General features: G+C 43.5%; 1 protein-coding gene across 1 annotated transcript in view; it reads left to right on the top strand.

The window, feature by feature from the left end:
• Positions 1-894: 894 nt before the first annotated feature.
• Positions 895-27,593, top strand: part of LOC139406458 (receptor-type tyrosine-protein phosphatase zeta-like) — a 99,624-nt gene continuing 72,925 nt past the window's right edge. Inside the window, exon 1 of the mRNA XM_071149065.1 lies at positions 895-1,091. Coding sequence (XP_071005166.1) covers positions 1,028-1,091 — 64 coding nt within the window. The 5' untranslated portion in view covers positions 895-1,027. The remainder of the gene's footprint in view (positions 1,092-27,593) is intronic.

Below are 27,593 nucleotides of genomic sequence, written 5' to 3'. Positions count from 1 at the left end.
CCAAACTCAGAGTACCTGTCAGTTATGTCATATCTGGTGCTTTCCAACAAGTTTTGTTGTTCAGTTACAAACTCCTTCCATCTCCAAATCAGAAATGTTTGAACCGGCTCTGTGAGCAAGTAGCATTGGAGTTGAGAATCACTTGTGATGGACCATCCTACGACCCATGCAAGAAACATGCAAGCTTGAAAATACACTGTATGTACAAAAGTATGTGGACACCCTTTCAAATTAGTGGCATCGGCTATTTCAGCCACACCCTTTGCTGACAGGTGTAATGCAATCTCCATAGACAAACATTGGCAGTAGAATTGCCTTACTGAAGAGCTCAGTGACTTTCAACTTGGCACTATCATAGAATGCCACCTTTTGAATAAGTCAGTTCATTAAAGTTCTGCCCTGGTCAACTATAAGAGCTGTTATTGTGAAGTGTAAACTTCTAGGAGCAACAGTGGCTCAGTCGCAAAGTGGTAGACCACACAAGCTCACAGAATGGGACCGCTGAGTGCGGCAACACAGATGTCTAGAGAGGTCCTCTGAAAAAAATCTATCCATGTGAAATTAAATGTGTGAACCAAAAGTTTTGAATAAACGTTGCCATTTCATGTGTAGAGGTGGAGTTTGGTCAACCATCCTATCCTTAGCCTATAGTTTGTGGTTGAAAATATTTTGCATACATATAAAAAGTAACCAAAACAACTGTTGCAACTGAGATCCATGGAATCATCACAATTCATAATCAATTAATTGAATCAATAAATAAATTAATGGAGGCTTAAGCAAACTATCTTCAACTCCCTTGAACAAGATAGAGCTCGTGCGTTGTTATGGTCTGTGGGAGGCGCACGCTCTCAAACACATCTCCGTGTAGAACAGTCGCCCCGGAGATACCGAATAGAAGAGAAACTGGGACCACACAACTCCCACCATGAAACAATAGTGAAACCGTCACGCTTGCCGGGAGTATCTTTCCCAGAACCAGACATTACCTTTTTATTGTCTCCACCGAGGCTGGTGAGGTTGAAATATGGAAACGGCTGCTTCAAGATGTTTCCTATTGCTCACTCAGCTCTTGCTCGTCTGTCAATTAGGTAAGAACTTGATATTTAATCTAGTGTTTTCTCATTATTAGTACATTTAAAAGCTTTTTTAATTTATTTTTTTACTTGATGATAGTTGATTCTGTTGGCTATGTGTTTTTCTCTCCACAAGAATGCAGTGCGCGTGAAGTTCAGGTTCAAATCAACTTCGCTTGTTTTTACAAGCCTACCCTTTACAACCTTCATTGTATGCATCATGGATCCTTTTTACTGATTAGATTTTAAACCTAAACGTAATCATTGTTTTTCAGCCTATATTAAATACTCTCGACAATCATGATGCACAAGCGTTGTGCGTCTTTGGAGTAGCCTACAGTAGAATCATGTTGTTGTCCAGAAAATAAGTGGTAAGTACAGTGAAATACTTACTTATAGGCTCTAACCAATAGTGCAAAAAAAGGTGTTAGGTGAACAATAGGTAAGTAAAGAAATAAAACAACAGTAAAAAGACAGGCTATATACAGTTTTTTCGAAATGAGTTTGTTCCTTTACATGGCGTGATAGTTGATACTTTGGTCTATCAAAATATATATATTTAAAATGTTGTTAATATTAAGACAACTATTTGTGGGGAAAAGGTTGCGATTGTCCTGGCTTTCAAGAATCCCTGAGCTCTAAAACAGCAACATTTTTATGGCAAAATGTGTACAATACCAAGGTCCTTGCGCGGGCCCGCAAAACTGCGCTATGCCGCTGTATCTTAAATCTGGTCCTGAATAAATACATAATGTGTTGTTAGCTTTATTATAGGACAGTCGTATGCTTATAAATAATTGGTGTTACCAATATTATTAGTAAATATTTCAATAAACAGATGGTTTACATGTCTCCTCAGAACTGAATGATAGGAGTGTTTTCTTAATTCGCCCAATTGGTCTCAGCCGTTCCGTTTCAATATGGCACACACGTACAGTGCCAAGGAGTAGACTGATATGCTTGGTTTAATCCTTTGGTTGAGTCATTAAACAAATATTTGAAAAAAGCTGGCTAAAGCCAGTTTGCTTAAGATTTCATTTTAGGAGCCTTTTATGATAGGCCTTGTGAACTGGTATAGCAAATGTTTTGGTACCTGCTGAATGCTTTACCACATGCACCCCTCTGCCACCACTCCCCTCTTATTTTTTTGCCTCTTTCAGTTGAGTGGTTTAAATGACTCTTTGATGAAATGTGGGTCACAAAGAAAGTGGCTGTTGGAAAGGCAGCAGAGGAATTGATGGAAGAAATAAGACACAAGTGAACTGAATGCAATGCAGACCCTGTGCCATCTGTATTCCCAACGTGGTGGGCTATAGATAGGACATTTACACTGGGCATCACCCACAGTGCCCCTCTCTCTCGGATGAGGAAGTCTCTATGCTTGTTGTTTTGGCGCAGGGTGGTCCTGACTCATGACAGATGGCAGTCATAGTTAGTTAGTCTGTCATTCAGGCGGATGGTTGGTCGTTTGGTGGGGATCCAGAGGCCACACCCCTTCCTCGTGCCTCTTGGATGACCACCTGAGAGCCGTGTGTCAAAGGTTGGCGGTCCAATGCTTAACCCAGTTTCAGATGTAGCTTACTGGTACATGAGGGAAGTGTTCCACTGCCAGTTCATACCTTCAGGTTGCCCATGTAGTTGTTATCACACTGAGGAGCACAATAAACTACACTTGCAGAGTACACAATTTAAGAGTTTATTTGCATAGAGTGTATTTGCATAATCTGGAAAACAATTATTGTGTATGGGTCAAACATTGTCTGATTACGACTGTTGTTAACAGCTCCAAATCATTACTTATTACCAATAGAAATTGAAACGCCGCTTCTCTCCTCCTTTGACACAGATGAATAGCTTTTTCTCCATGCCACCTTGCCCTCTTTCTTTCTACCCTCTCTTCTCATTTTCCTACCTTCTCCTCCCATTCTTTTATATTTCTCCTTCTCTCCCTCTTTCTCAGAGGGAGCTGCGGGATACCGTACCCAGAGCAGCTTGGCACACTGGTCCTCTTAGCCATCCCCTGGTTGTTGGTAAAAAGCCAAGCAGATTTCCAATCGGCAGCAGCAGTGCTATTTGACAACCAGATTAGTCGGTGTTAGGCTCAACGACATTCGCTCAAGCATGCACAGGGGCGACACTGAATCCTCTGAGTCACCCCTCTCTCTCACCCAGGCCATGACTGAATAGGACTGGGGTTATGTGGGGGTACATCCCAGCCAAGCCTCCATAGTGGTGCCCAGGACTCTCCTCCATATCCCCAATCTTCCCAAGACCTCCCCGAATGATGCTGTCAGAAGAGTGGTTGGTTTTGTATGGGTGGGGGAGAAGCTGGCAGAGGGGGACGGTATTAAGGGGCGCACAGCGAGGGAGACCATTGTAACCGTGACACTCGATGGATCGCCGATTTGTCCCAGAGGCAGTGGCGGCGTTGGAGCATGAGGCTATCATGCTGCGAGACTAGAGGGGAAGTGCGAGAGTGCAGCATGTTACAACCGTCACAGGAGCGTCACGGCAACGCTCTGACGCTCTGGCTCCCAAGCCCCCCTCCTTGACACCTCAGTGTCCCCCCCCCCAAGCTAGGAGTGCGATGGAGTTGAGGTTTCAACAGCACTTGAACATTCATTAGTCTTGTTCCAGACTTTCCCCCCTTTTCATGCTCTCTCTTTATCTCACACTTTCACATGCATTATTCTCATCTCCTTTTTGTCCCATCTATTTGTTCAACTTTTTCTCTCCCTCCATCATCCTCCATCTCTCATCTTTCTCTTCTCATTTCTCCTCCTCTCATCAACCCCCCCTGTCTCATTCTTCTCTCCCTCCTTTCGTCCTCTTGTCTCTTTCCCACCATCTCTTCCCTCAACTTATTCTCCTCATTTGTCTCTCTGTCCCTGTGGACTCTTTGGTTTGGACAACCATCTTGTCTAGCGTGACAGTCAAGCTCTGCTGTTTTCCCACTGGTGTTTTGCCAGCCGGTTACTTGATGCCTACCACTGGCCACTTAATGGAGGACAGGGCAGACCCGGGTGGCCCGTCTTGCAACTGAAAAGGGTCTGCTCACACTGGGACCATTGGGGAGAACAGGAAGAATCTCGTAGAGATCCATTGATTTCTCTCCCTCTTCTCTTCAGCTGCCTGTTAGTGTGTGGTCTCTTAACTGTACTCTATATCGATGGCTCTTGTCTTTTGATGCTGAATAGAAATCCCAAAGTGACTAAGATAAAGGCCAGCAAGCTTGTGTGAGCAACACTGTTGGTCAAAGTGCTAGGGGGTGATCCCCCTCCCCTTTATTTTGAATTTTACTTTTAGTTCTAATTCTCAATGTGACACCCATAATGGAATACGTAGATGTGTTGGGACTAATATGACTGCACATAACACTCCCCCAAAGGTCCATGCTCTTTTAATTTACATAAAATACCAGTAAGGTACAAATGAAATGTAAGTGCTTACAGGAATAAGATTTTAACAGGATGGTGACAAATTGTTTTGCAACAAAGTTTAACCTGGCGTAGAACGCAGTCTGGGCAGTATTCAGTTATGACAGAAGTCATAATGTGAACAATTTTAAAAAGGTGCGTAGTATGACATGCCTGTGTAGTTATGCAAATAACTGGGACTTTGATCAATTGAATAATATTTTGGCAGTGCTGAGCCAAAGGCTGTACAGGGGACTATTTCACTCAAGCCACTTCGGTCAAGTGTTTGACAGTATTTTTTTGTAAACACTTTGAGTTGAAGAAGGAAACCTGGAAACCTGATCCTAGGTGCGTGTTTTAGGACTTGTCTGTCAGTATGACCTTTTATTGTCAAGCCCTTGAAGTTAGCAGCTGTTTACCCCAAGGTATATAGCTTTCAGTCAAACTGGTTCCTTGCATTGTTTAGAAGAAGACCCACGGCGCAGAGACACATACCAAGACACAGAGGTTTGGTATTATTCCAGCGACAACCAGGGTTTGAGGGAGTCCCTGATGTGATATTGAAAAGCAAGTATTGAAACCCCATTATAACAGTTACCCACACTGACCAAATATATATATTTTTTTTAAATCACTTTTATTATACCAGATCTTTGTCTTTGGACTCCCAATTAGAAGTAGCCGCTCAAAATGTTTGCGAACCGCAGCGAATCAAGTTAGTTACTGTGGGTCTGGTGAAAGTCAGGTGTGCTCAAAACCATGATCATTATTTCCACACCACCACCCATGGAGGAGATCAGAGACCTCTGATTGTGCCTGCTGGCATTTCAATGTTGGCACCATATTCATAGAATCACTTACTTCACTAGAACAAAATGAGTAAAATATCCTGCTCTATATGCCACCATGATACCCATTTCTGCTGATTGACTGGCAGTCTTTAGTGGAGCGTAGAAGCTGGCCACAGCTGGTGGTGAACAGTGCTAATGCTTCCATCAGGGGTCCAGAGCCTAGTCCGGGTACAACTCAATCTGAGTTGTAGCCCCATATCTAAGGAGTTTACTGATCGAAATGTTGAAACTGAACTTTCATCCTTGGTGACAAAAATCTATTGGTGATGAACGATACCACTCAAAAGTAGGCCATCAGTGGAACCTCAAAAAGCTTTGGTGAATGACATCTCAGGTTACTGATAAGTCAAACCTGAAAATAAAAGACTATCAGAGACAAAAAGCTGGTTGTCTGCACCTTGTGAAGTGGATCAGGACCAGTCAAGGGCAATGCCTTTTCTAAAGAGTTATCCATATCGCTCCCCTGCTTGTCACTACTTCTTCCCCCATCCCTGAGCCCCTACATTTTCAATTAGCGTATCACTCAAAATAGTTACAGACGTTGGTCCCCCGGGCCACCATGGAAATACTGGGTGATTGTTAATGAGTTGGTAATTGCACTCACTCTAACCTTGATGGATGGTCAAGGGACAGAGTATATTAATGCAGGTGAAAAGCAATTAGTATGTAGTCTAACCCCTGCTGAGTGGCTTTGTGGTACCTACTCCATGTGACTTTTTTTTTTGGTCATTTAGCAAACACTATTATCCAGAGTGACTTACAGAAGTGAGTGTGCACATTTTCTTACTTTTTCTCACTGGTCCCATGTGGGAATCGAACCCACAACCTTGGCGTTGCAAGGGCCGTGCTGAGCCACACGGGACCTCTACTATTGAGCACCTTCAGGCTAGTAGTTTATAGTACTGTCATCTTCTATAGAGCTCTGTGCCAATGTGACCCTGAGCTGAGCTTCTTCAGCAGGCTAGTAGTTTATAGTACTGTCATCTTCTATAGAGCTCTGTGTTGATGTGATACCCTGAGCTGAGCTCCTTCAGTCTAGTGGTTTATAGTACTGTCATCTTCTATAGAGCTCTGTGCTGATGTGACCCTGAGCTGAGCTCCTTCAGGCTAGTGGTTTATAATACTGCCGTCTTTATGTGATTACCCTTTGACAATGAAACCTGTGGGAGGACTTTTTCTGCAGCGATGTTCCAATAGAAGAATCCTTGAGCTTTATGACTTGTGAAAAACAAAAGATTGATAGTAGCTCATAAAGACGGATATTGCATGAAGACTAGAAAGGATCACTCCATACAGAGAAATATGGTTACAGAGGAGGGCAGAGAGTGGAGGATGGCCCAGAGCCTGGATGAGCAAGCAGCATGTTGTAAAGATGTGATATCTAGGGTTGGCACAATTACTGTATGATCGTGTAACCTGGGTGCGGTCCGTCTGGGTCCTGGACTTCCTGATGGACCGCCCCCAGGTGGTGAAGGTAGGAAACAACACATCCACATCGCTGATCCTCAACACAGGGCCCCCACAAGGGTGTGTGCTAACCTCAGGAGACCCTCACAAACTTTTAGAGATGCATCCTGTCGGGGTGTATCACCATCCAGTATGTACAGCAACTGAAACCGCCCGCAACCGCAGGGCTCTCCAGTGGGTGGTGCGGTCTGCCCAATGCATCACCGGGGGCAAACTACCCGCCCTCCAGGACACCTACAGCACCCGATGTCACAGGAAATCCAAAAAGATCATCAAGGACATTAGCCACCCGAGCCACGGCCTGTTCACCCCGCTATCATCCAGAAGGCGAGGTCAGTACAGGTGCATCAAAGCTGGGACTGAGAGACTGAAAAACATATTATATCTCAAGGCCATCAGACTGTTAAATAGCCATCACTAGCCGGCTACCACCCGGTTACGCAACCCTGCACCTTAGGGGCTGCTGCCCCATATTCATAGACTTGGAATCACTGGCCACTTAATGGAACACTAGTCACTTTTAATAATGTTTAAATAATGTTTACATACAGCTTTACTCATCTCATATGTATATATTTTATTTTATTCTACTGTATTTAAGCGAATGCCACTTTGACATTGCTCAACCTAACATTTATATATTTCTTTATTCCATTCTTTTACTTCAAGATTTGTGTTTATTGTTGTGAATTGTTAGATACTACTGCACTGTTGGAGCTAGGAACACAAGCATTTAGCTACACCCACAATAACATCTGCTAAATTTGTGTGTCACCAGTTAAATTTGATTTATGGGTAAAGACCTTCATGAAGATAAAATAACCGTCATAACCGTTTTTTTGTTTGTGGAACGAACAGCTTACTGAAGCGGGGGCGGCCAGGTATTTGTGTGGTTAAGTCTGTTTCTGTGTTAACATGGACTCTTCACAACTTGATGAAACTTAGTCCTTGCTAAAACAAGCAAGGTGTTATTGTTGCTTTTCAAACGACTATAACATTTGACTGACCAATAACCATCATTCAAAATTCCATGACCGTCACAGCCCTAATCCTCTTGTCTGTTGGTCGCTCCATGTGTCTACTGTCAGGGCACAAGAAGGAAGGGGGTTTCTCTGATGTAGATCAGTCACTCTACTCGGATGAGGCTGTGCATCCTCTGGTGTCCGCATGTTCAGTGTGAGGCACGGAACGTAATGGGAGTGCTGTAGTCATATGTACACTCACAAACTGAAGTGTTTTACTCTCGAGCCATTGTGTCAGCTGTCGGTCTTTAAATTGTCACTGCGCCTTACAATAACACAACGGAGAGAACAAACCATTCATTTCTCTTAGTGAGAGCATTTTTCAAATCTTCTATAGCTGTTGTTTCTTTGAGAGCATTTCTATGATCATCCCTGCATCATTGTTTTAGCTGTCTCTATTCATCCTATGATCAGGTGCTTCTCTAGCAGTAAAGACATGAGAGATAGGAGGCCATAACATACTCTTTCTCTCTCATCTAACAAAATTCAATCAGCTCATTAGAAATAACATGAAAGCAGGCAGCAGAGAGGAGTCCCCATACAACTGCTCACAGACCCACCCACCCTCCCACTCACACATTCGGGACAATCTAGATACAACATTGGCAAAGAGTGCACCCATCCAGCTGAGATGTGGTTTAGTTGCTCCTCTATTTCTGTTGTCCTTTTTTGGAGAACGTTGATCAGGCTCCATGTGGCCGATTTAGATTAGGTCCATGTCTAGACGAGCCCATGCCAAAACAGCCCCACCAGCCTCCATCATCAGAACGAATCCTTTATGCATGTGGAAATCTAGTTAAAACGATTTGCCACAGTTGCCGAAAGCATCTCTTCTGTGGAGTAGGAAAGCCTCATCAACTTTTTATCTCTGTCATGGGTTCCGTTAGAATTGGGAACACAGTGTCTTGTCCACTGCTTTTTATAGAGGCAATTATTTATATTTGTAATTTCATGAAACGTCAATTATGTTTTTTCTTCCATCCTCACTAACTTACTTAGCTGTGTGCTTAGCTTTCAACGCCTATCTAAGCCTTGTTGCTTTATGAATAATCACAGGGGCTTCTGTATAGTAGTGCGATCCTCGAGGAGAGAGATGGTTCAGATTGACGATTCAGGATGGACTGGTCATGTAAGCTCTGGCATCTTCCCTGTCCTGCATTTCTGGACACACACACACACACACACACACACACACACACACACACACACACACACACACACACACACACACACACACATATTGTATCTCCTGAGCCAGACTACTGAGACAATCATGTCCTCATATTGCGTAATGACGTCAATGAATGGGACCTTGTAAACAATTAGGATGATTGTGTAACCGCCCTCTGTGCCCCCTAACAAGCATGATCCCAACCCTTTCCATAACAATTATGACAAATTAGCCCAGAAGCTGTCATTACTCATGTTCCACTATTTGTATAAAATTAACTAACTAACAATACACACATCTCAAATTAAAATAATGGAATTAAGAAAATATATAAATATTAGGACGAGCAAGGTCAGAGTGGCATTGACTAAAATACAGTAGAATATAGTATATACAGTTGAAGTCGGAAGTTTACATACACCAGCCAAATACATTTAAACTCAGTTTTTCACAATTCCTGACATTTAATCCTAGTAAAAATTCCCTGCCATAGGTCAGTTAGGATCACCACTTTATTTTAAGAACGTGACATGTGCAGAATAATAGTAGAAGTGATTTTTATTTCAGCTTTTATTTATTTCATCACATTCCCAGTGGGTCAGAAGTTTACACACTCAATTAGTATTTGGTAGCATTGCCTTTAAATTGTTTCACTTGGGTCAAACGTTTCAGGTAGCCTTCCACAAGCTTCCCACAATAAATTGGGTGAATTTTGGCCCATTCCTCCTGACAAAGCTGGTGTAACTGAGTCAGGTTTGTAGGCCTCCTTGCTTGCACACACTTCTTCAGTTCAGCCCACACATTTTCTATAGGATTGAGGTCATGGCTTTGTGATGGCCACTCCAATACCTTGACTTTGTTGTCCTTAAGCCATTTTGCCACAACTTTGGAAGTATGCTTGGGGTCATTGTCCGTTTGGAAGACCCATTTGTCACCAAGCTTTAACTTCCTGACTGATGTCTTGAGATGTTGCTTCAATATATCCACATAATTTTCCTGCCTCATGATGCCATCTATTTTGTGAAGTGCACCAGTCCCTCCTGCAGCAAAGCACCCCCACAACATGATGCTGCCACCCCCGTGCTTCACGGGTGGGATGGTGGTGTTTGGCTTGCAAGCCTCCCCCTTTTTCCTCCAAACATAACGATGGTCTTCATGGCCAAACAGTTCTAGTTTTGTTTCATTAGAACAGAGGACATTTTTCCAAAAAGTCCAATCTTTGTTCCCTTGTGCAGCTGCAAACCGCAGTCTGGCTTTTTTTATGGTGGTTCTGGAGCAGTGGTTTCTTCCTTAACTGAGCGGCCTTTCAGGTTATGTTGCTATAGGACTCATTTTACTGTGGATATAGATTATTTTGTACCTGTTTCCTCCAGCATCTTCACAAGGTCCTTTGCTGCTGTTCTGGGACTGATTTGCACTTGTCGCACCAAAGTATGTTCATCTCTAGGACACAGAACGCGTCTCCTTCCTGAGCGGTATAACGGCTGCGTGGTCCCATGGTGTTTATACTTGCGTACTATTGTTTGTACAGATGAACTTGGTACCTTCAGGTGTTTGGAAACTGCTCATAAGGATGAACCAGACTTGTGGAGGTCTACAATTTTCTTTCCTGAGGTCATGGCTGATTTCTTTAGATTTTCTCATGATGTCAAAAATAGAGGCACGGAGTTTTAAGGTAGGCCTTGAAATACATCCACAGGTACACCTCCAATTGACTCAAATTATGTCAATTAGCCTATTGTATTTATCCCTGTGTTTCCTTTCTCTCTGTGCCAGTTCATCTTGTATGTTTAGTCAAGTCAACCAGCGTGTTTTTCCCATACTCCTTTTCTATCCTCTTTTTATAGTCCTCCCGGTTATGACCCCTGCTTGACTCTTGACTACTTTCCTGCCTGCCCTGACCTTGATTCTGCCTGCCCTTCTGTACCTATTGGACTCTGATCTGATTTGGACCTTTTTGCCTGTCCATGACCATTCTCTTGCCTAACCCTTTGGATTAATAAATGTTGTAAGCCTCCAACCATCTGCCTCCTGTGTCTGCATCTGGGCTCTCCTTGTGCCTTGATACTAACCAACTTGCCAAATCTATAGTTTGTTAACAAGACATTTGTGGAGTGGTTGAAAAATGAGTTTTAATGACTCCAACCTAACTGTTTTTAAACTTCTGACTTCAACTTTACATATGATATTTGATTTATATTTAACTAGGCAAGCCAGATTAAGAACAAATTAGTATTTACAATAACGGCCTACCCCGGCCAAACCTGGACCTATTGTGCACTGCCCTATGGGACTCCCAATCACGGCCTGTTGTGATACAGCCTGGAATTGAACCAGGGTTTGTATTTACTCCTCTAGCACTGAGATGCAGTGCCTTAAACTGCTGCGCCACTCGGGAGCTCCCTACAGGGAGGAGGTGAGCTTCAGAGCTTCAAGTTCCTCAGCATACACATCACTGACAATCCCTGCTATCATCCTCGCCTTCTGGATGATAGCAGGGTGAACAGGCCGGGGCTCGGGTGGATAATGTCCTTGATGATCTTTTTGGCCTTCCTGTGACAACAGGTGATGTAGGTGTCCTGGAGGGCATGCACTGTGCCCCCGGTGATGCGTTGGGCAGATAGCACCACCCTCTGGAAATCAGTAAAACAGTATGCAAACTTTATTCAAGTGACCAGTGATTCCATGTGTCGTGACGTTGTATTAGTTAATGTGACGACTGTTGCTCATCGAATGATTAAATGTTTCTAATTGCGTGATTAACTGAATCAAGCAATTATTAACTCATTAACCTGGGGCACCATGGGAAAATTCGTTTTATTGAGTTTCTATTTCCCAAATTAACTCAAAGAATATCAGAATATTGATTTTACTACAACTGCTAATTAATCAGTTACCTCTACAATCTCGTTCTGAACGTCGTATAATCCGGGAATCTGCACGGACCCGGGTCTCACCAATGAGTTCGTACCAGACCAATCTTAGTTGAGTATTTATTTACTAGAAAGCTAAAATGATGATAAAAGAAACACATACACAAAACCACATTCTAGGCTATTGATTCGAACTTAGTATAACGGGCCAACACACTATGGTGCGTGTTACCCAAAATGTGGATTTACAAGAGAGAGAAAAAGAGAAAGTACACGAGAGAAATATACATTTGGGGGAATTTGTCAGCTATGCTTATTCTAACCCTAGCCTTGCCCCAAAACTGCCGCTCTTAGGGGTCAGAATATAATGATGTAATTACAAGGTCTCTGTGGATTCTCCGTGTGGACCGTTCAGGCTGCTCAATGACGCACTTCTCCGGCGCAACTCTCTGGTCGTCCTCACGATGTCAGTGTCCTTTTGGCATAGGAGTCTGTTCCCTCACCCTTGTTCTGGAAGGGCTCTTCTGAGGTCAGACAGCTCTGTAGCTCAGAGCTCACAGCGTAGGACTGAAACAGTGTAGATACCACGATTCGATGGGAGATGGAGGCTAGGTGGTTCGACTTGAATTCACCCGCTTAGACACAGCTACTCATCCGTAGCTTGGGTAGAAAAATATTTGTCTTCGAACGTGTGTTGCGTTTTGGGTTTGTTGACTTTTTAGACCTCGGCTGCAGCTTGGGGTCACGTAGTCTTATCTGTAAATTCTTTACTCACAGGTTTTATACCCTCGTGTCAGAAGTGGGTGTAACCACCTTTAGGGCAATTCTCTGGGCTTACCTAGTTAAGAGCAAGGTCTAGATTTGAATCAAATCCAATTTTAGACAACTAACTTCATTTCATCTTTACCAAAACATTCTCTTTGATTTGGACATTTTCCATACAACGTACAATGTATAAACATCAAACATATACTATGTAAACTGTTGACATTACAATGTTTTCTTAACGTCATCTATTAACCTTTAATAACAAAACAAAAATGACATACATTTTCATATTCCATCTATCGTCATGACCACCATTGTGGCTGACGGAAACCATTGTTCCAAAGTCCCTGTATTTCATGTTTAATGTTCTGAGGCTGGTTCTCCATAGTAACAGGACAAAAGTAATTTGTCTGTGGCCTAAGTTTCACCAGGGGCGTGAGGGGTCATAAAACCCCCACATCTTTAGACCCCTAGATCTCTCCTCCTCTGTTGGTTGAGAGATAATCTGTAGGGTTGTGGTCTCCTGTAACCTGACCTGATCAGGACAGTCATGACACATGTCTATGCACATAGGGCAGCAGCCTCTAAGGTGTAAGGTTGAGTAACTGGGTGGTAGCCACAGTGACTAAGTTCAGGACAGGGTCCTGGGTGGAGGCTGGCTAGTGATGGCTATTTAACAGTCTGATGGCCTTGAGATAGAAGCTGTATTTACGTCTCTCGGTCCCTGCTTTGATGCACCTGTACTGACCTCGCCTTCTGGATGATAGCAGGGTGAACAGGCCGTGGCTCGGGTGGTTAATGTCCTTTGAAGCTCACCTCTTCCCTGTAGGCTGTCGTCATTGTTGGTAATCAGGCCTACTACTGTTTTGTCATCTGCCAACTTGATGATTGAGTTGGAGGCAAGCGTGGCCACGCATTCATGGGTGAACAGCGAGTAGAGGAGGGGGCTGAGCATGCACCCTTGTGGGGCCCCTGTGTTGACAATCAGCATAGTGGATGTGTCGTTTCCTACCTTCACCACCTGGGAAAAGCCTGTCAGAAAGTCCAGGACCCAGTTGCACAGACCTAGGGCCCCAAGCTTAATGATGAGTTTGGAGGGTACTATGGTGTTGAAGGCTGAGCTGTAGTCAATGAATAGCATTCTTACATACTGTTGATGTTCCTCTTCTCCAGATGAAAAGGGGCAGTGTGCAGTGCAATGGTGATTGCATCGTCTGTGGATCTATTGGGGCGGTTTACAAGTTAGTGGGTCTAGGATATCAGGTAAGAGGGAGGTGATATAATCCTTAACTAGCCTCTCAAAGCACTTCAAAGCACTTCACCAGCAGCATACCACCCTGCATACCACTGCTGACTTGCTTCTGAAGCTAATCAGGGTTGGTCCTGGTCAGTTCCTGGATGGGAGACCAGATGCTGCTGCAAGTGGTGTTGGAGGGCCAGTAGGAGGCACACTTTCCTCTGGTCTAAAAAAATATCTCAATGCGTCTGGCATTGGACCGTGTAGGGTGCGGTCTTTCGGATGGGACGTTAAACAGGTGTCCTGACTCTCTGAGGTCATTACAGATCCCATGGCACTTATCGTAAGTGTAGGGGTGTTAACCCCGGTGTCCTGGCTAAATTCCCAATCTGGCCCTCAAACCATCACGGTCACCTAATAATCCCCAGTTTACAATTGGCTCATTAATCCCCCTCCTCTCCCCTGTAACTATTCCCCAGGTTGTTGCTGCAAATGAGAATGTGTTCTCAGTCAACTTACAGTACCTGGTAAAATAACAAATAAATACATAAATAAAACTTAATGATGACATAAGTGAGTGCTATGGGGCGATAGTCATTTACTTCAGTTACCTTTTTGCTTTCTTGGTTACAGGAACGATGGTGGACATGTTTAAGCAAGTGGGGATAGCAGATTGGGATAGGGAGAGATTGAATATGTCAGTAAACACACCAGCCAGCTGGTCTGTGCATGCTCTGAGGACGCGTCTCGGGATGCTGTCTGGGCCGGCAACGGTTAACATGCTTAAATGTCTTACCCACGTTGGTGGCACTGTGTTAGCCTCAAAGCAGGAGAAGAAGGTGTTTAGCTAGTCCGGGAGCAAGATGTCGGTGTCCGCAACGTAGCGGGTTTTCCCTTTGTAATCCATTATTATCTGGAGCCCCTGCCACATGTCTAAGCCATTGAATTGGGACCCCACTTTGTCTCGGTACTGGCGTTTTTCCTGTTTGATTGCCTTACAAACAGTGCAGTTATGCCCTCCATATTCAACCATATTCCCAGTCACCTTGCTGTGGTTAAATGCAGTGGTTCACACTTTCAGTTTTGCATGAATGCTGTCATCTATCCAAGGTTTTTGGTTTGGGTAAGGTTTTAATAGTCACAGTGGGAACAACATCCCTTATACACTTCCTGATGAACTCACCGTGTCCGTGTATATGTCAATGTTACTCTGAGGCAACCCTGAACATATCCCAGTCCGCGTGATCAAAACAATCTTGAAACAAGGATTCCGATTGGTCAGACCAGCATTGAATAGACCTTAGCATGGGTACTTTCTGCTTGAGTTTCTGCCTATAGTAAGGGAGAAGCAGAATGGAATTGTGATCTGATTTGCAGAAGGAAGGGAGGGTGGGGGAGAGCCTTGTAGCAATCCCGGAAGGGAGAGTAGCAGTGGTCGAGAGTTTTTGAAGGCTTTTATCAACATTTATGTGTTGATAAAACTTTGGTAGCGTTTTTTTCTTCTCAATTTTCTTTAAGGTCCCCAGCTACAATAAATGCGGCCTCGGGATAAGTGGTTTCCAGTTTGCAAAAAGTCCAGTGTAGTTCCTTGAGGACCGTGGTATTGGCTTGAGGGGGAATATACAGTACCAGTCAAAAGTTTGGACACACCTACTCATTCAAGGGTTTTTCTTTATTTTTACTATTTTCTACATTGTAGAATAATAGTGAAGACATCAAAACTATGAAATAACACATATCGAATCATGTAGTAACCGAAAAAGTGTTAAACAAATCAAAATATATTATATAGTCTTCAAAGTAGCCACCCTTTGCCGAGATGACAGCTTTGCACACTCTTGGCATTTTCTCAACCAGCTTCACCTGGAATGCTTTTCTAACAGTTTTGAAGGAGTTCCCACATATGCTTAGCTCTTGTTGGCTGCTTTTCCTTCACTCTGTGTTCTAACTCATCCCAAACCATCTCAATTGGGTTGAGGTCCAGTGATTGTGGAGGCCAGGTCATCTGATGCAGCACTCCATCACTCTCCTTCCTGGTCAAATAGCCCTTACACAGCCTGGAGGTGTGTTGGGTCATTGTCATGTTGATAACAATTGATTGTCCCACTAAGCGCAAACCAGATGGGATGGCGTATCGCTGCAGAATGCTGTGGTAGCCATGCTGTTTAAATGTGCCTTGAATTCTAAATAAATCACTGCCAGTGTCACCAGCAAAGCACCATCACACCTCCTCCTCCATGCTTCATGATGGGATCTACACATGCAGAGATCATCTGAGCACCTACTCTGCGTCTCACAAATACATTTTTGGTTGGAACCAAAAATCTGAAATTTGGACTCATCAGACCAAAGGACAGATTTCCACAGGTCGAATGTCCATTGCTCATGTTTCTTGGCCCAAGCAAGTCTCTTCTTCTTAATGGTGTCCTTTAGTAGTGGTTTCTTTGCAGGAATTTGACCATGAAGACCTGATTCACGCAGTCTCCTCTGAATAGTTGATGTTGCGATGTGTCTATTACTTGAACTCTGTGAAGCATTTATTTGGGCAGCAATCTGAAGTGCAGTTAAATCTAATGAACTTATCCTTTGCAGCAGATGTAACTCTAGGTCTTCCTTTCCTGTGGCGGTCCTCATGAGAGACAGTTTCATGACAGCACTTGATGGTTTTTGCGACTGCACTTGAAGAAACTTCCAAAGATCTTGACATTTTCCGTATTGACTGACTTTCATGTCTTAAAGTAATGATGGACTGTCGTTCTTTGCTTATTTGAGCTGTTCTTGCCATAATATGGACTTGGTATTTTACCAAATAGGGCTATCTTCTGTATACCACCCCTACCTTGTCACAACACAGCAGATTGGCTCAAACGCATGAAGAAGGAAAGAAATTCAACAAATGAACTTTTAACAAGGCACACCTGTTAATTGAAAGGCAGGGGACTACCTCATGAAGCTGATTGAGAGAATGCCAAGAGTGTTTCAAGCTGTCATCAAGGCGGCAAAGGGTGGCAACTTTGAAGAATCTCAAATATAAAATATATTTTGATTTGTGTAACACTTCTTTTTGGTTACTACATGATTCCATATGTGTTATTTCATAGTAATGATATCTTCAGTATTATTCTACAATGTAGAAAATAGTACAAATAAAGAATTCCTTGAATGAGTAGGTGTTCTAAAACTTTTGACCGGTAGTGTACACACCTTCACCTTTCTTCTTCCCGAAGAGGTCTTTATTCCTGTCAACATGATGTACTGAGAACTCAGCTGGCTGTATGGACAGGGACAGTATATCCGGAGAGAACCATGATCCCATGAAACAGAGTATGTTACAATCCCTGATGTCTCTCTGGAAGGAGATCTTCGCCCTGAGCACGTCTACTTTATTGTCCGGGGACTGAACATTAGCGAGTAATATACTCAGAAGCGGTGGATGGTGTGCACGCCTCCTGAGTCTGACTAGAAGTCCACCAAATACCTTCAAAGGTTTTGACGCATGCTTGTCTCATTTGAAGAAGCATGTGTACATGATGTGTCTGTCTGGAGTCATTAGAGCAACCAGCCTGCCTGCTCTGCTCAGAGAAGATGGAGGAGGGGCAGACTGGCTGAAAGAGCTGCAAAATCTGGACACCTACAAATCAGCAAGGGCTAGACAATCTGGACCCTCTCTTCCTAAAATGATCCGCTGAAATTGTTGCAACCCCTATTACTAGCTTGTTCAACCTCTGTTTCGTATGGTCTGAGATCCCCAAAGATTGGAATGCTGCCGCGGTCATCCCCCTCTTCAAAGGGGGAGACACTCTAGACCCAAACTGCTACGGACCTATATCTATCCTACCCTGCCTTTCTAAGGTCTTCGAAAGCCAAGTTAACAAACAGATCACCAACCATTGTGAATCCCACTGTACCTTCTCTGCATGCAATTTGGTTTCCGAGCTGGTCATGGGTGCACCTCAGCCACGCTCAAGGTCCTAAACCATATCATAACCGCCATTGATAAGAGACAATACCGTGCAGCTGTATTCATCGACCTGGCCAAGGCTTTTGACTCTGTCAATCACCATATTCTTATCGGCAGACTCAACAGCCTTGGTTTCTCAAATGACTGCCTCACCTGGTTCACCAACTACTTATCTGACAGTTCAGTGTGTCAAATCGGAGGGCCTGTTGTCCGGACCTCTGGCAGTCTCTATGGGGTGCCACAGGGTTCAATCCGTGTGCTGACTCTTTTCTCTGCATACATCAATGATGTCGCTCTTGCTGCTGGTGATTCTCTGGTCCACCTCTACGCAGACGACACCATTCTGTATACTTCTGGCCCTTCTTTGGACACTGTGTTAACTAACCTCCAAACGAGCTTCAATGCCATACAGCTCTCCTTCCGTGGCCTCCAACTGCTCTTAAATGTATGCTCTTCAACCGATCGCTGCCCACACCTACCCACCCATCCAGCATCACTACTCTGGATGGTTCTGACTTAGAATATGTGGACAACTGCAAATACCTAGGTGTCTGGTTAGACTGTAAACTCTCCTTCCAGACTCACATTAAGCATCTCCAATCCAAAACTAAATCTAGAATCGGCTTCCTATTTCGCAAAACAAAGCATCCTTCACTCATGCTGCCAAACATACCCTCGTAAAATTGACTATCCTACCGATCCTTGACTTCGGCGATGTCATTTACAAAATAGCCTCCAACACTCGACTCAGCAAATTGGTTGCAGTCTATCACAGTGCCATCCATTTTGTCACCAAAGCCCCACCACTGTGACCTATATGCTATCGATTGGCTGGCCCTCGCTTCATATCCATCGCCAAACCCACTGGCTCCAGGTCATCTATAAGTCGTTGCTGGGTAAAGCCCAACCTTATCTCAGCTCACTGGTCACCATAGCAGCACCCACCTGCAGCACGTGCTCCAGCAGGTATATTTCGCTGGTAACCCCCAAAGCCAATTCCTCCTTTGGCCGCCTTTCCTTCCATTTCTCTGCTGCCAATGACTGGAACGAACTGCAAAAATCCCTGAAGCTGGAGACTCATATCTCCGTCACTAGCTTTAACACCAGCTGTCAGAGCAGCTCACAGATCACTGTACCTGTTCATAGCCAATCTGTAAATAGCCCATCCAACTACCTCATCACCATATTGTTATTTATTTATTTTTGCTCCTTTATACCCAGTACTACTACTTGCACGCTCATCTTCTGCACATCTATCACCGCAGTGTTTAATTTGCCATACTGTAATAATTTCGCCACTATGGCCTATTTATTGCCTTTTACCCCCCTTATCCTACCTCATTTGCACACACTGTATATAGACGTTCTCTATTGTATTATTGACTGTATGTTTGTTTATTCCCTGTGTAACTCTGTTGTTGTATGTGTCGCACTGCTTTGCTTTATCTTGGCCAGGTCACAGTTGTAAATAAGAACTTGTTCTCAACTGGCCTACCTGGTTAAATAAAGGTGAAATAAAAAAAATGAATAAATAATACATGTTCCAACATCTAGTGGAAAACCTCAATTTGCCTACCTGGTGAAATAAAGGTTCAATAAAATAAATACATAAAAAATAGATTGGAAATCAACGCAAGGAAATCAAAAGATAGCAGTGACAGCTGTACAGAACTCAACCAAAGTGCTTTGACTTCTCAAACGCGGTAGAAAGCTTACACAATATGAAGCCCCGCCAACTTAAGTTACTTACTTACATAACTAGCAAGTTAAACTTAGCTGTCGCGTTAACGCAGAATTCTAGATTTTTCACACAGGAAAAATATATCAAATGCATAAGAAATCTCTTGCTGCGTTTTGTTAACGCAGATCTAAGATGCTTTTTGTAATTTCTGCTCTGCATCAGACTAAGTTGTTGCTTCAGTTGCTGTTCACAAACAGGCATTCTATCAGCAGACAGCTACTTTTTCTCTGGTACTTTTCTCAATGTAACCGTTGCACTTCTCTTGTCATCTAATGAAAATGAACCGAATGTATTGCACTAATGTCTTTTCTGTGAAGGAAAACTATAGTTGCACGTCCCTGATCAGTCTATTGAAGCGAAAATACACTTGACTTTCAATAAACAGCTGGACCTGCTCCCGCTTTCTCCCATTGTGCTATTTACAAACAAACATGTGACTGGCTCAACTGATCTGTGGAACTACGGTAAGCTTCATAATGTAAAAGGATGTGATGGGAAATAAGCAGATCACGTTGTTCATCTCCTAACGTACTGCACAAGTTGACTGCAGGTATTTACTTAAAAAGTAGCTACAAATATTACAATTTATTGAAGAACGATATTGAAAAACTATCCTGTGGCTATTTCCAAATACCCCGGTATACGGTATATATGGCATGCTGGCCAAGCCTAGTGTGAATACTTTCCCAGTTGGCACAGGGTACCATATGGAAACCGTATGGAGGCCGTAGTTAGTGAAGGAGCAATTGACCAAATACACTGTCATGCAGCCATAAATACATTTTTCAATGCTTTCAAATGGCTCTTGGTCCTTAAATCACACCCTGTACATAATCCTTTATGGTATTTTAAAAATAAATATATAAATAAGTCTTCTGAGATTGTTATTATGGAACTCTTCCCCCTTTTGATCCCTGTAAATCTCTCTCTCTTCCTCTTATCAAGCTGGGCTAAGTGGAACCCCCTTGTTTAAAACATCCACTATCCCACTCTAAATGTTTAGAGACTTTTGGCCAGGAAGTAATGACAAAGTGAAAAAATAGACAATATTTCTCCCCTGAAGAAAGACTGAATGACGCAACATGATCATTGTTTTCATAACGGAGAGAGTGTGATAGAGACAGAGATGATAGAGAGACAGAGATACAGACAAAGTGCTAGACTATAGCCTCTCTGTAGTGTATAATGATACATCCTCACCAAGACCGGCAGTGTGAGGAAACAGGCTTAATCTGTGACCATAGCAATGTGTGGGAGACCAGGTAAAGTCACTGTGGCCGGTGGCCATAAAGAGGTCCACTTGTTTTCTAGGGAGTTGGGCCTCGTGTTTTCTGCACGCTGATTTGCTCTGACCAGATGACCACAAGACCAAGACCTCTGAATATGGCTGGCTACTGTACCAGGCCTCCCTCACACTACTGCAGTTACAGTGCCTTGCGAAAGTATTCGGCCCCCTTGAACTTTGCGACCTTTTGCCACATTTCAGGTTTCAAACATAAAGATATAAAACTCTATTTTTTTGTGAAGAATCAACAACAAGTGGGACACAATCATGAAGTGGAACGACATTTATTGGATATTTCAAACTTTTTTAACAAATCAAAAACTTAAAAATTGGGCGTGCAAAATTATTCAGCCCCTTTACTTTCAGTGCAGCAAACTCTCTCCAGAAGTTCAGTGAGGATCTCTGAATGATCCAATGTTGACCTAAATGACTAATGATTATAAATACAATCCACCTGTGTGTAATCAAGTCTCCGTATAAATGCACCTGCACTGTGATAGTCTCAGAGGTCCGTTAAAAGCGCAGAGAGCATCATGAAGAACAAGGAACACACCAGGCAGGTCCGAGATACTGTTGTGAAGAAGTTTAAAGCCGGATTTGGAAACAAAATGATTTCCCAAGCTTTAAACATCCCAAGGAGGATAATATTGAAATGGGATGAGTATCAGACCACTGCAAATCTACCAAGACCTGGCCGTCCCTCTAAACTTTCAGCTCATACAAGGAGTAGACTGATCAGAGATGCAGCCAAGAGGCCCATGATCACTCTGGATGAACTGCAGAGATCTACAGCTGAGGTGGGAGACTCTGTCCATAGGACAACAATCAGTCGTATATTGCACAAATCTGACCTGTATGGAAGAGTGGCAAGAAGAAAGCCATTTCTTAAAGATATCCATAAAAAGTGTCATTTAAAGTTTGCCACAAGCCACCTGGGAGACACACCAAACATGTGGAAGAAGGTGCTCTGGTCAGACGAAACCAAAATTGAACTTTTTGGCAACAATGCAAAACGTTATGTTTGGCGTAAAAGCAACACAGCTCATCACCCTGAACACACCATGCCCACTGTCAAACATGGTGGTGGCAGCATCATGGTTTGGGCCTGCTTTTCTTCAGCAGGGACAGGGAAGATGGTTAAAATTGATGGGAAGATGGATGGAGCCAAATACAGGACCATTCTGGAAGAAAACCTGATGGAGTCTGCAAAAGACCTGAGACTGGGACGGAGATTTGTCTTCCAACAAGACAATGATCCAAAACATAAAGCAAAATCTACAATGGAATGGTTCAAAAATAAACATATCCAGGTTTTAGAATGGCCAAGTCAAAGTCCAGACCTGAATCCAATCGAGAATCTGTGGAAAGAACTGAAAACTGCTGTTCACAAATGCTCTCCATCCAACCTCACTGAGCTCGAGCTGTTTTGCAAGGAGGAATGGGAAAAAATGTCAGTCTCTCGATGTGCAAAACTGATAGAGACAAACCCCAAGCGACTTACAGCTGTAATCGCAGCAAAAGGTGGCGCTACAAAGTATTAACTTAAGGGGGCTGAATAATTTTGCACGCCCAATTTTTAAGTTTTTGATTTGTTAAAAAAGTTTGAAATATCCAATAAATGTCGTTCCACTTCATGATTGTGTCCCACTTGTTGTTGATTCTTCACAAAAAAATACAGTTTTATATCTTTATGTTTGAAGCCTGAAATGTGGCAAAAGGTCGCAAAGTTCAAGGGGGCCGAATACTTTCGCAAGGCACTGTTTGTTGAGCAGGGGAGCGTTAGGATGACTCATTAGAAAGGCTTTATAAACAAACATCCCTGCACTGTGTGTTTGGCCCGAGTCCAGAGGGGATAATGATGGAGACCTTGAACGTCTGGAGTCATTATGCATCCTCCATCAGACAGGCTCTCTGGATGGGTCATTATGTAGAGGCAGGAAGGAGCATACGCATCAACACACACACGTTATTTATTTCCCTCATCTGTTCTTTATCACATGCACACATACTCCTAATTGCATGCACGCACAGACACACACAAACACACACACTCAGGCTTATCACCCCAGTACAGAGGACCTGGTGATGGAGAATTCAGGCCAGAGAGATCAGAATGGAATTAAAAGTGTGACCACACACTTCTTCTTATTTCATACTCCTCCCCTCAGGCACACACTGTGCCATGTCCTCGTGCCGCCCGGCCATCGACAGGCACTCTCCAGAGCCACTTAAAACAAGGCACAATGACAGGCTGCCAGTCCCAGCAGGATGCCAGGCACACAGCCTGTGCCCACACTGTCCCACAATGCCAATTGACCCATCTCATGGTGACATGAACCAGTACTCTATAGACTGTGGAATCAGTGTAGAATCATCCACAGTCTGGACATGAGCCAGCACTGTACATACATGAATACACCAGGAGCAATTCAGTTCAATAGTGGAGGTGCATAACAGAGTTGTTTAGTCCGGCCCTTACCAGGGCCCCAGTTGGTAAGCCCGGCCCTGTGTGAGTACAGTTCTCATTCGGTCCCTCAGGATCTCGTGTAGCACAGTGTTTGGCCAATCTATTACGTCTCATTGATGATGCAGGAGTGCTGTTGCCGCCTCCGCTGTTGAAGAGTGTGACCCAATGCTTTTGAGGAAATGTGATGGAGGAATTAGGTAGAACTAGTACTAGTGTTCCGAAAGCACACTAATGCTCCAGCTGTGTTGCTTTACAGATCTCAGACCAGCTGCTGCGCGCGCGCGCGCGCGCGCGCGCGCGCACGCACACACACACACACACACACACACACACACACACACACACACACACACACACACACAGATATAGATAGATAGATAGATAGATGGATGGATGGATGGATGGTGCTGACAGAGATGGTCGCCCCGCTTCGCGTTCTTCTTTTTTTAATGTATTATTTCTTACGTTGTTACCCCAGGAAATAAGTCTTATTACATGCAGCCGGGAAGAACTATTGGATATAAGAGCAACGTCAACTTACCAACATTACGACCAGGAATACAACTTTCCCGAAGCGGATCCTCTGTTTGGACCACCACCCAGGACAATGGATCGGATCCCAGTAGGATACCCAAAACAACAGCGCCACAGACGGAGCGGTCTTCTGGTCAGACTCACCGCTTCCGAGCATACTACTCGCCAATGTCCAGTCTCTTGACAACAAGGTAGATGAAATTTGAGCAAGGGTTGCCTTCCAGAGAGACATCAGAGACTGTAACATTCTCTGTTTCACAGAAACATGGCTCAATCGGAATGTGTTATCAGAGTCGGTACAGCCACCCGGTTTCTTCACGCATTGCTCCGACAGAAACAAACATCTTTCTGGTAAGAAGAAGAAGGGGGTGTATGCCTTATGATTAACGAGTCGTGGTGTGATCATAACATCATACAGGAACTCAATACCTTTTGTTCATCTGACCTAGAATTCCTTAGAATCAAATGCCGACCGCCTTATCTACCAAGAGAATTCTCTTCAATTATAATCACAGCCGTGTATATCCCCCCCAACCAGACACCTCAACAACCCTGAAAGAACTTCATTGGACTTTATGTAAACTGGAAACCACATATCCTGAGGTTGCATTTATTGTAGCTGGGGATTTTAACAAAGCTAATCTGAAAACAAGGCGCCCTATATTTTATCTGCATATCGAATGCGCGACCCGGGCTAGCAATGTTCTGGATCATTGCTACTCTAACTTCCGCGACCCATACAAAGCCCTCCTTTTGGCAAATCTGACCACGACTCCATTTTGTTGCCCCCAGCCTATAGACAGAAACTAAAACAGGAAAGGCCTGTCTCAGGTCTGTTCAATGCAGGTCCGACCAATCGGATTCCACGCTTCAAGATTCCTTCGATCACGTGGACTGGGATATGTTCTGAATAGCCTCAAATATCAACATTGATGTATACGCTGATTCGGTGAGCGAGCTTATTAGCAAGTGTATCGGTGATGTTGTACCCACGGTGACTATTAAAACCTTCCCCAACCAGAAACCGTGGATTGATGGCAGCATTCGCGCAAAACTGAAAGTGCAAACCGCTGCATTTAATCATGGCAAGGCGACTGGAAACATGACCGAATACAAGCAGTGTAGCTATTCCCACCGTAAGGCAATCAAACAAAGCTAAGAGTCAGTATAGAGACAACGTAGAGTCGCAATTCAATGGCTCAGACATGAGACGTATGTTGCAGGTTCTACAGTCAATCATGGATTACAAAATGAAAACCAGCCCCGTCGTGGACCCCCGACGTCTTGCTCCCAGACAAATTAAACAACTTCTTTGCTTGCTTTGAGGACAATACAGTGCCACTGACATGACCCACTACCAAAACCTGCGGGCTCTCCTTCACCACGGCCAATGTGAGTAAAACATTTAAACGTGTTAACTCTCGCAAGGCTGCCGGCCCAGACGGCATCCCTAGCCATGTCCTCAGAACATGCGCAGACCAGCAGGCTGGTCTGTCAGGAGGAATGGGACAAAATTCACCCAATTTATTGTGGGAAGCTTGTGGAAGGCTACCTGAAACGTTTGACCCAAGTTAAACAATTTAAAGGCAAATACTAATTTAGTGTATGTAAACTTCTGACCCACTGGGAATGTGACGAAAGAAATATAATTATTAATTTCAGCTTTTTTCTTCTATTATTCTGACATTTCACATTTTTAAATTAAAGTGGTGATCCTAACTGACCTAAGGTGGAATTTTTACTATGATTATATGTCAGGAATTGTGAAAAACTGAGTTTAAATGTATTTGGCTAAGGTGTATGTAAACTTCCGAATTCAACTGTAAATCAAATTTTATTGGTCACATACAGATAATTAGCAGATGTTAACGCGAGTGTAGCGAACTGCTTGTGCTTCTAGTTCCGACCGTGCAGTAATATCTACAGTACACTATCCAACTGAAAATCCCCAAAGACCATCTATCATTCTTTCCCACCCAAGCAAAATTATGCATTGTAGAACTGGCTAGTTTTTATGTCGGTGCTAATCCCTGCTGAATGATAGGCTGCCATTGTGTGCTGGGTGGCATTGCTCCATGGAGGATTTGCACCTTTACCCTTCTGTCTCGACGCAACTTGGGAACTGAGATATGGCATTGGCTATTGTTGCCAATGAAATTACTGTCACAGGTTCTGTGTGATCGCAGGGTGTGCGAGGGGGGTGTAGTGGTTGAAGCCGGTTGTCTGTTCAGACCTCCGTATCTCTCTCTTTCTCTGTGTCTCTCTGTCTCTCTCTCTTTTGTTAGATTGCTTGTTAGATATTACTACATAGTCAGAACTAGAAGCACAAGCATTTCGCTACACTCGCATTAACATCTGCTAACCATGTGATTTGATTTAGTAAGTCTTAACAAAGTCTCTCCCCTTACTGGACAAGCTTTGTTTGGGGGGGTGGCGGGACTATTCAGTCCCTCTCTTGAGTTGCATGGATGCAGAATTCCCATCCTTAATGTTGAACATGAATCAAGATTCAGATTCAGTCATTACTGCAAGGAAATCATCACAAAAAAAACTATTGTATCACCAGAGTAACTCAGAATGAGTCTGTCTATCCCATTGTTACTGATCGTTGGACCTCCTCATCATTCACCTTGACTGTCTGTGTGTGTTGTAATAATAATTTGGTGGGTGCTTATAGTTGTACATGTGTGTATTGTATTATGCATGTGTGACTTGGAAACTTGTTTTTTTGCATATCCCAACTCCCCTGAGACATCCTCAGCGAGTGGGGTCACGGCCAGGGTCAGCCATTATGAACGGTGACCCTGGAGCAATTATGGTGATGTGCCTGCTAAAGGGCATATTAACAGATTGTTCACCTTGTCTGCTCAGAGATTTGAGCTATTGCCCTTTCAGTTACTGACCCAAAGCACTAACTGCTAGGCTACCTACTGTCTGGGAGTGTAGCTCTGTTACTGACCCAACGCCACAACCGCTAAGCTACCTGCCTGTCAGGGAGTGTAGCTCTCAGTTACTGACCCAACGCTCTAACTGCTAGGCTACCTAACTGTCTGGGAGTGTAGCTCTCAGTTACAGACCCAATGCTCTAACCGCTAGGCTACCTGCCTGTCTGGGAGTGTAGCTCTCAGTTACTGACCCAATGCTCCAACTGCTAGGCTACCTCCCTCTACGGAGATTGTAGTTCTCAGTTACTGACCCAATGCTCTAACCACTAGGATACCTGCCTGTCTGGGAGTGTAGCTCTCAGTTACTTGGCACGGACCTCTTGTGATAGCTAGCTACAGTACCAGTCAAAAGATTGGACATACCTACTATACACGCATTATGAAGGAATGAAATTCCACAGATGAACTTTTAACAAGGCACACCTGTTAATTGAAATGCATTTCAGGTGACATCCTCATGAAGCTGGTTGAATGCCAAGAGTGTGCAAAGCTGTCATCACAGCAAAGGGTGGCAACTTTGAAGAATCTCAAATATAACATATATTTTGATTTGTTTTACACTTTCTTTACTACATGATTCCTAATGTGTTATTCTGCAGTTTTGATGTCTTCACTGTTATTCTACAATGTAGAAAATAGTAAAAATAAAGAAAAACATGTAGATGAGATGTAGCACTGTACAAGTCATTTAAAATAGATGTTCACTATCAAATCTCCTTTTTTACATCATTGAGTATTTTCTCACAATGCATTTTTGAAAGATACTCAATGTTTGTCGA

Source organism: Oncorhynchus clarkii, chromosome 4, assembly GCF_045791955.1.
Source record: "Oncorhynchus clarkii lewisi isolate Uvic-CL-2024 chromosome 4, UVic_Ocla_1.0, whole genome shotgun sequence".
NCBI lineage: Eukaryota > Metazoa > Chordata > Actinopteri > Salmoniformes > Salmonidae > Oncorhynchus > Oncorhynchus clarkii.
This window is presented reverse-complemented; position numbering and strand designations above follow the sequence as displayed.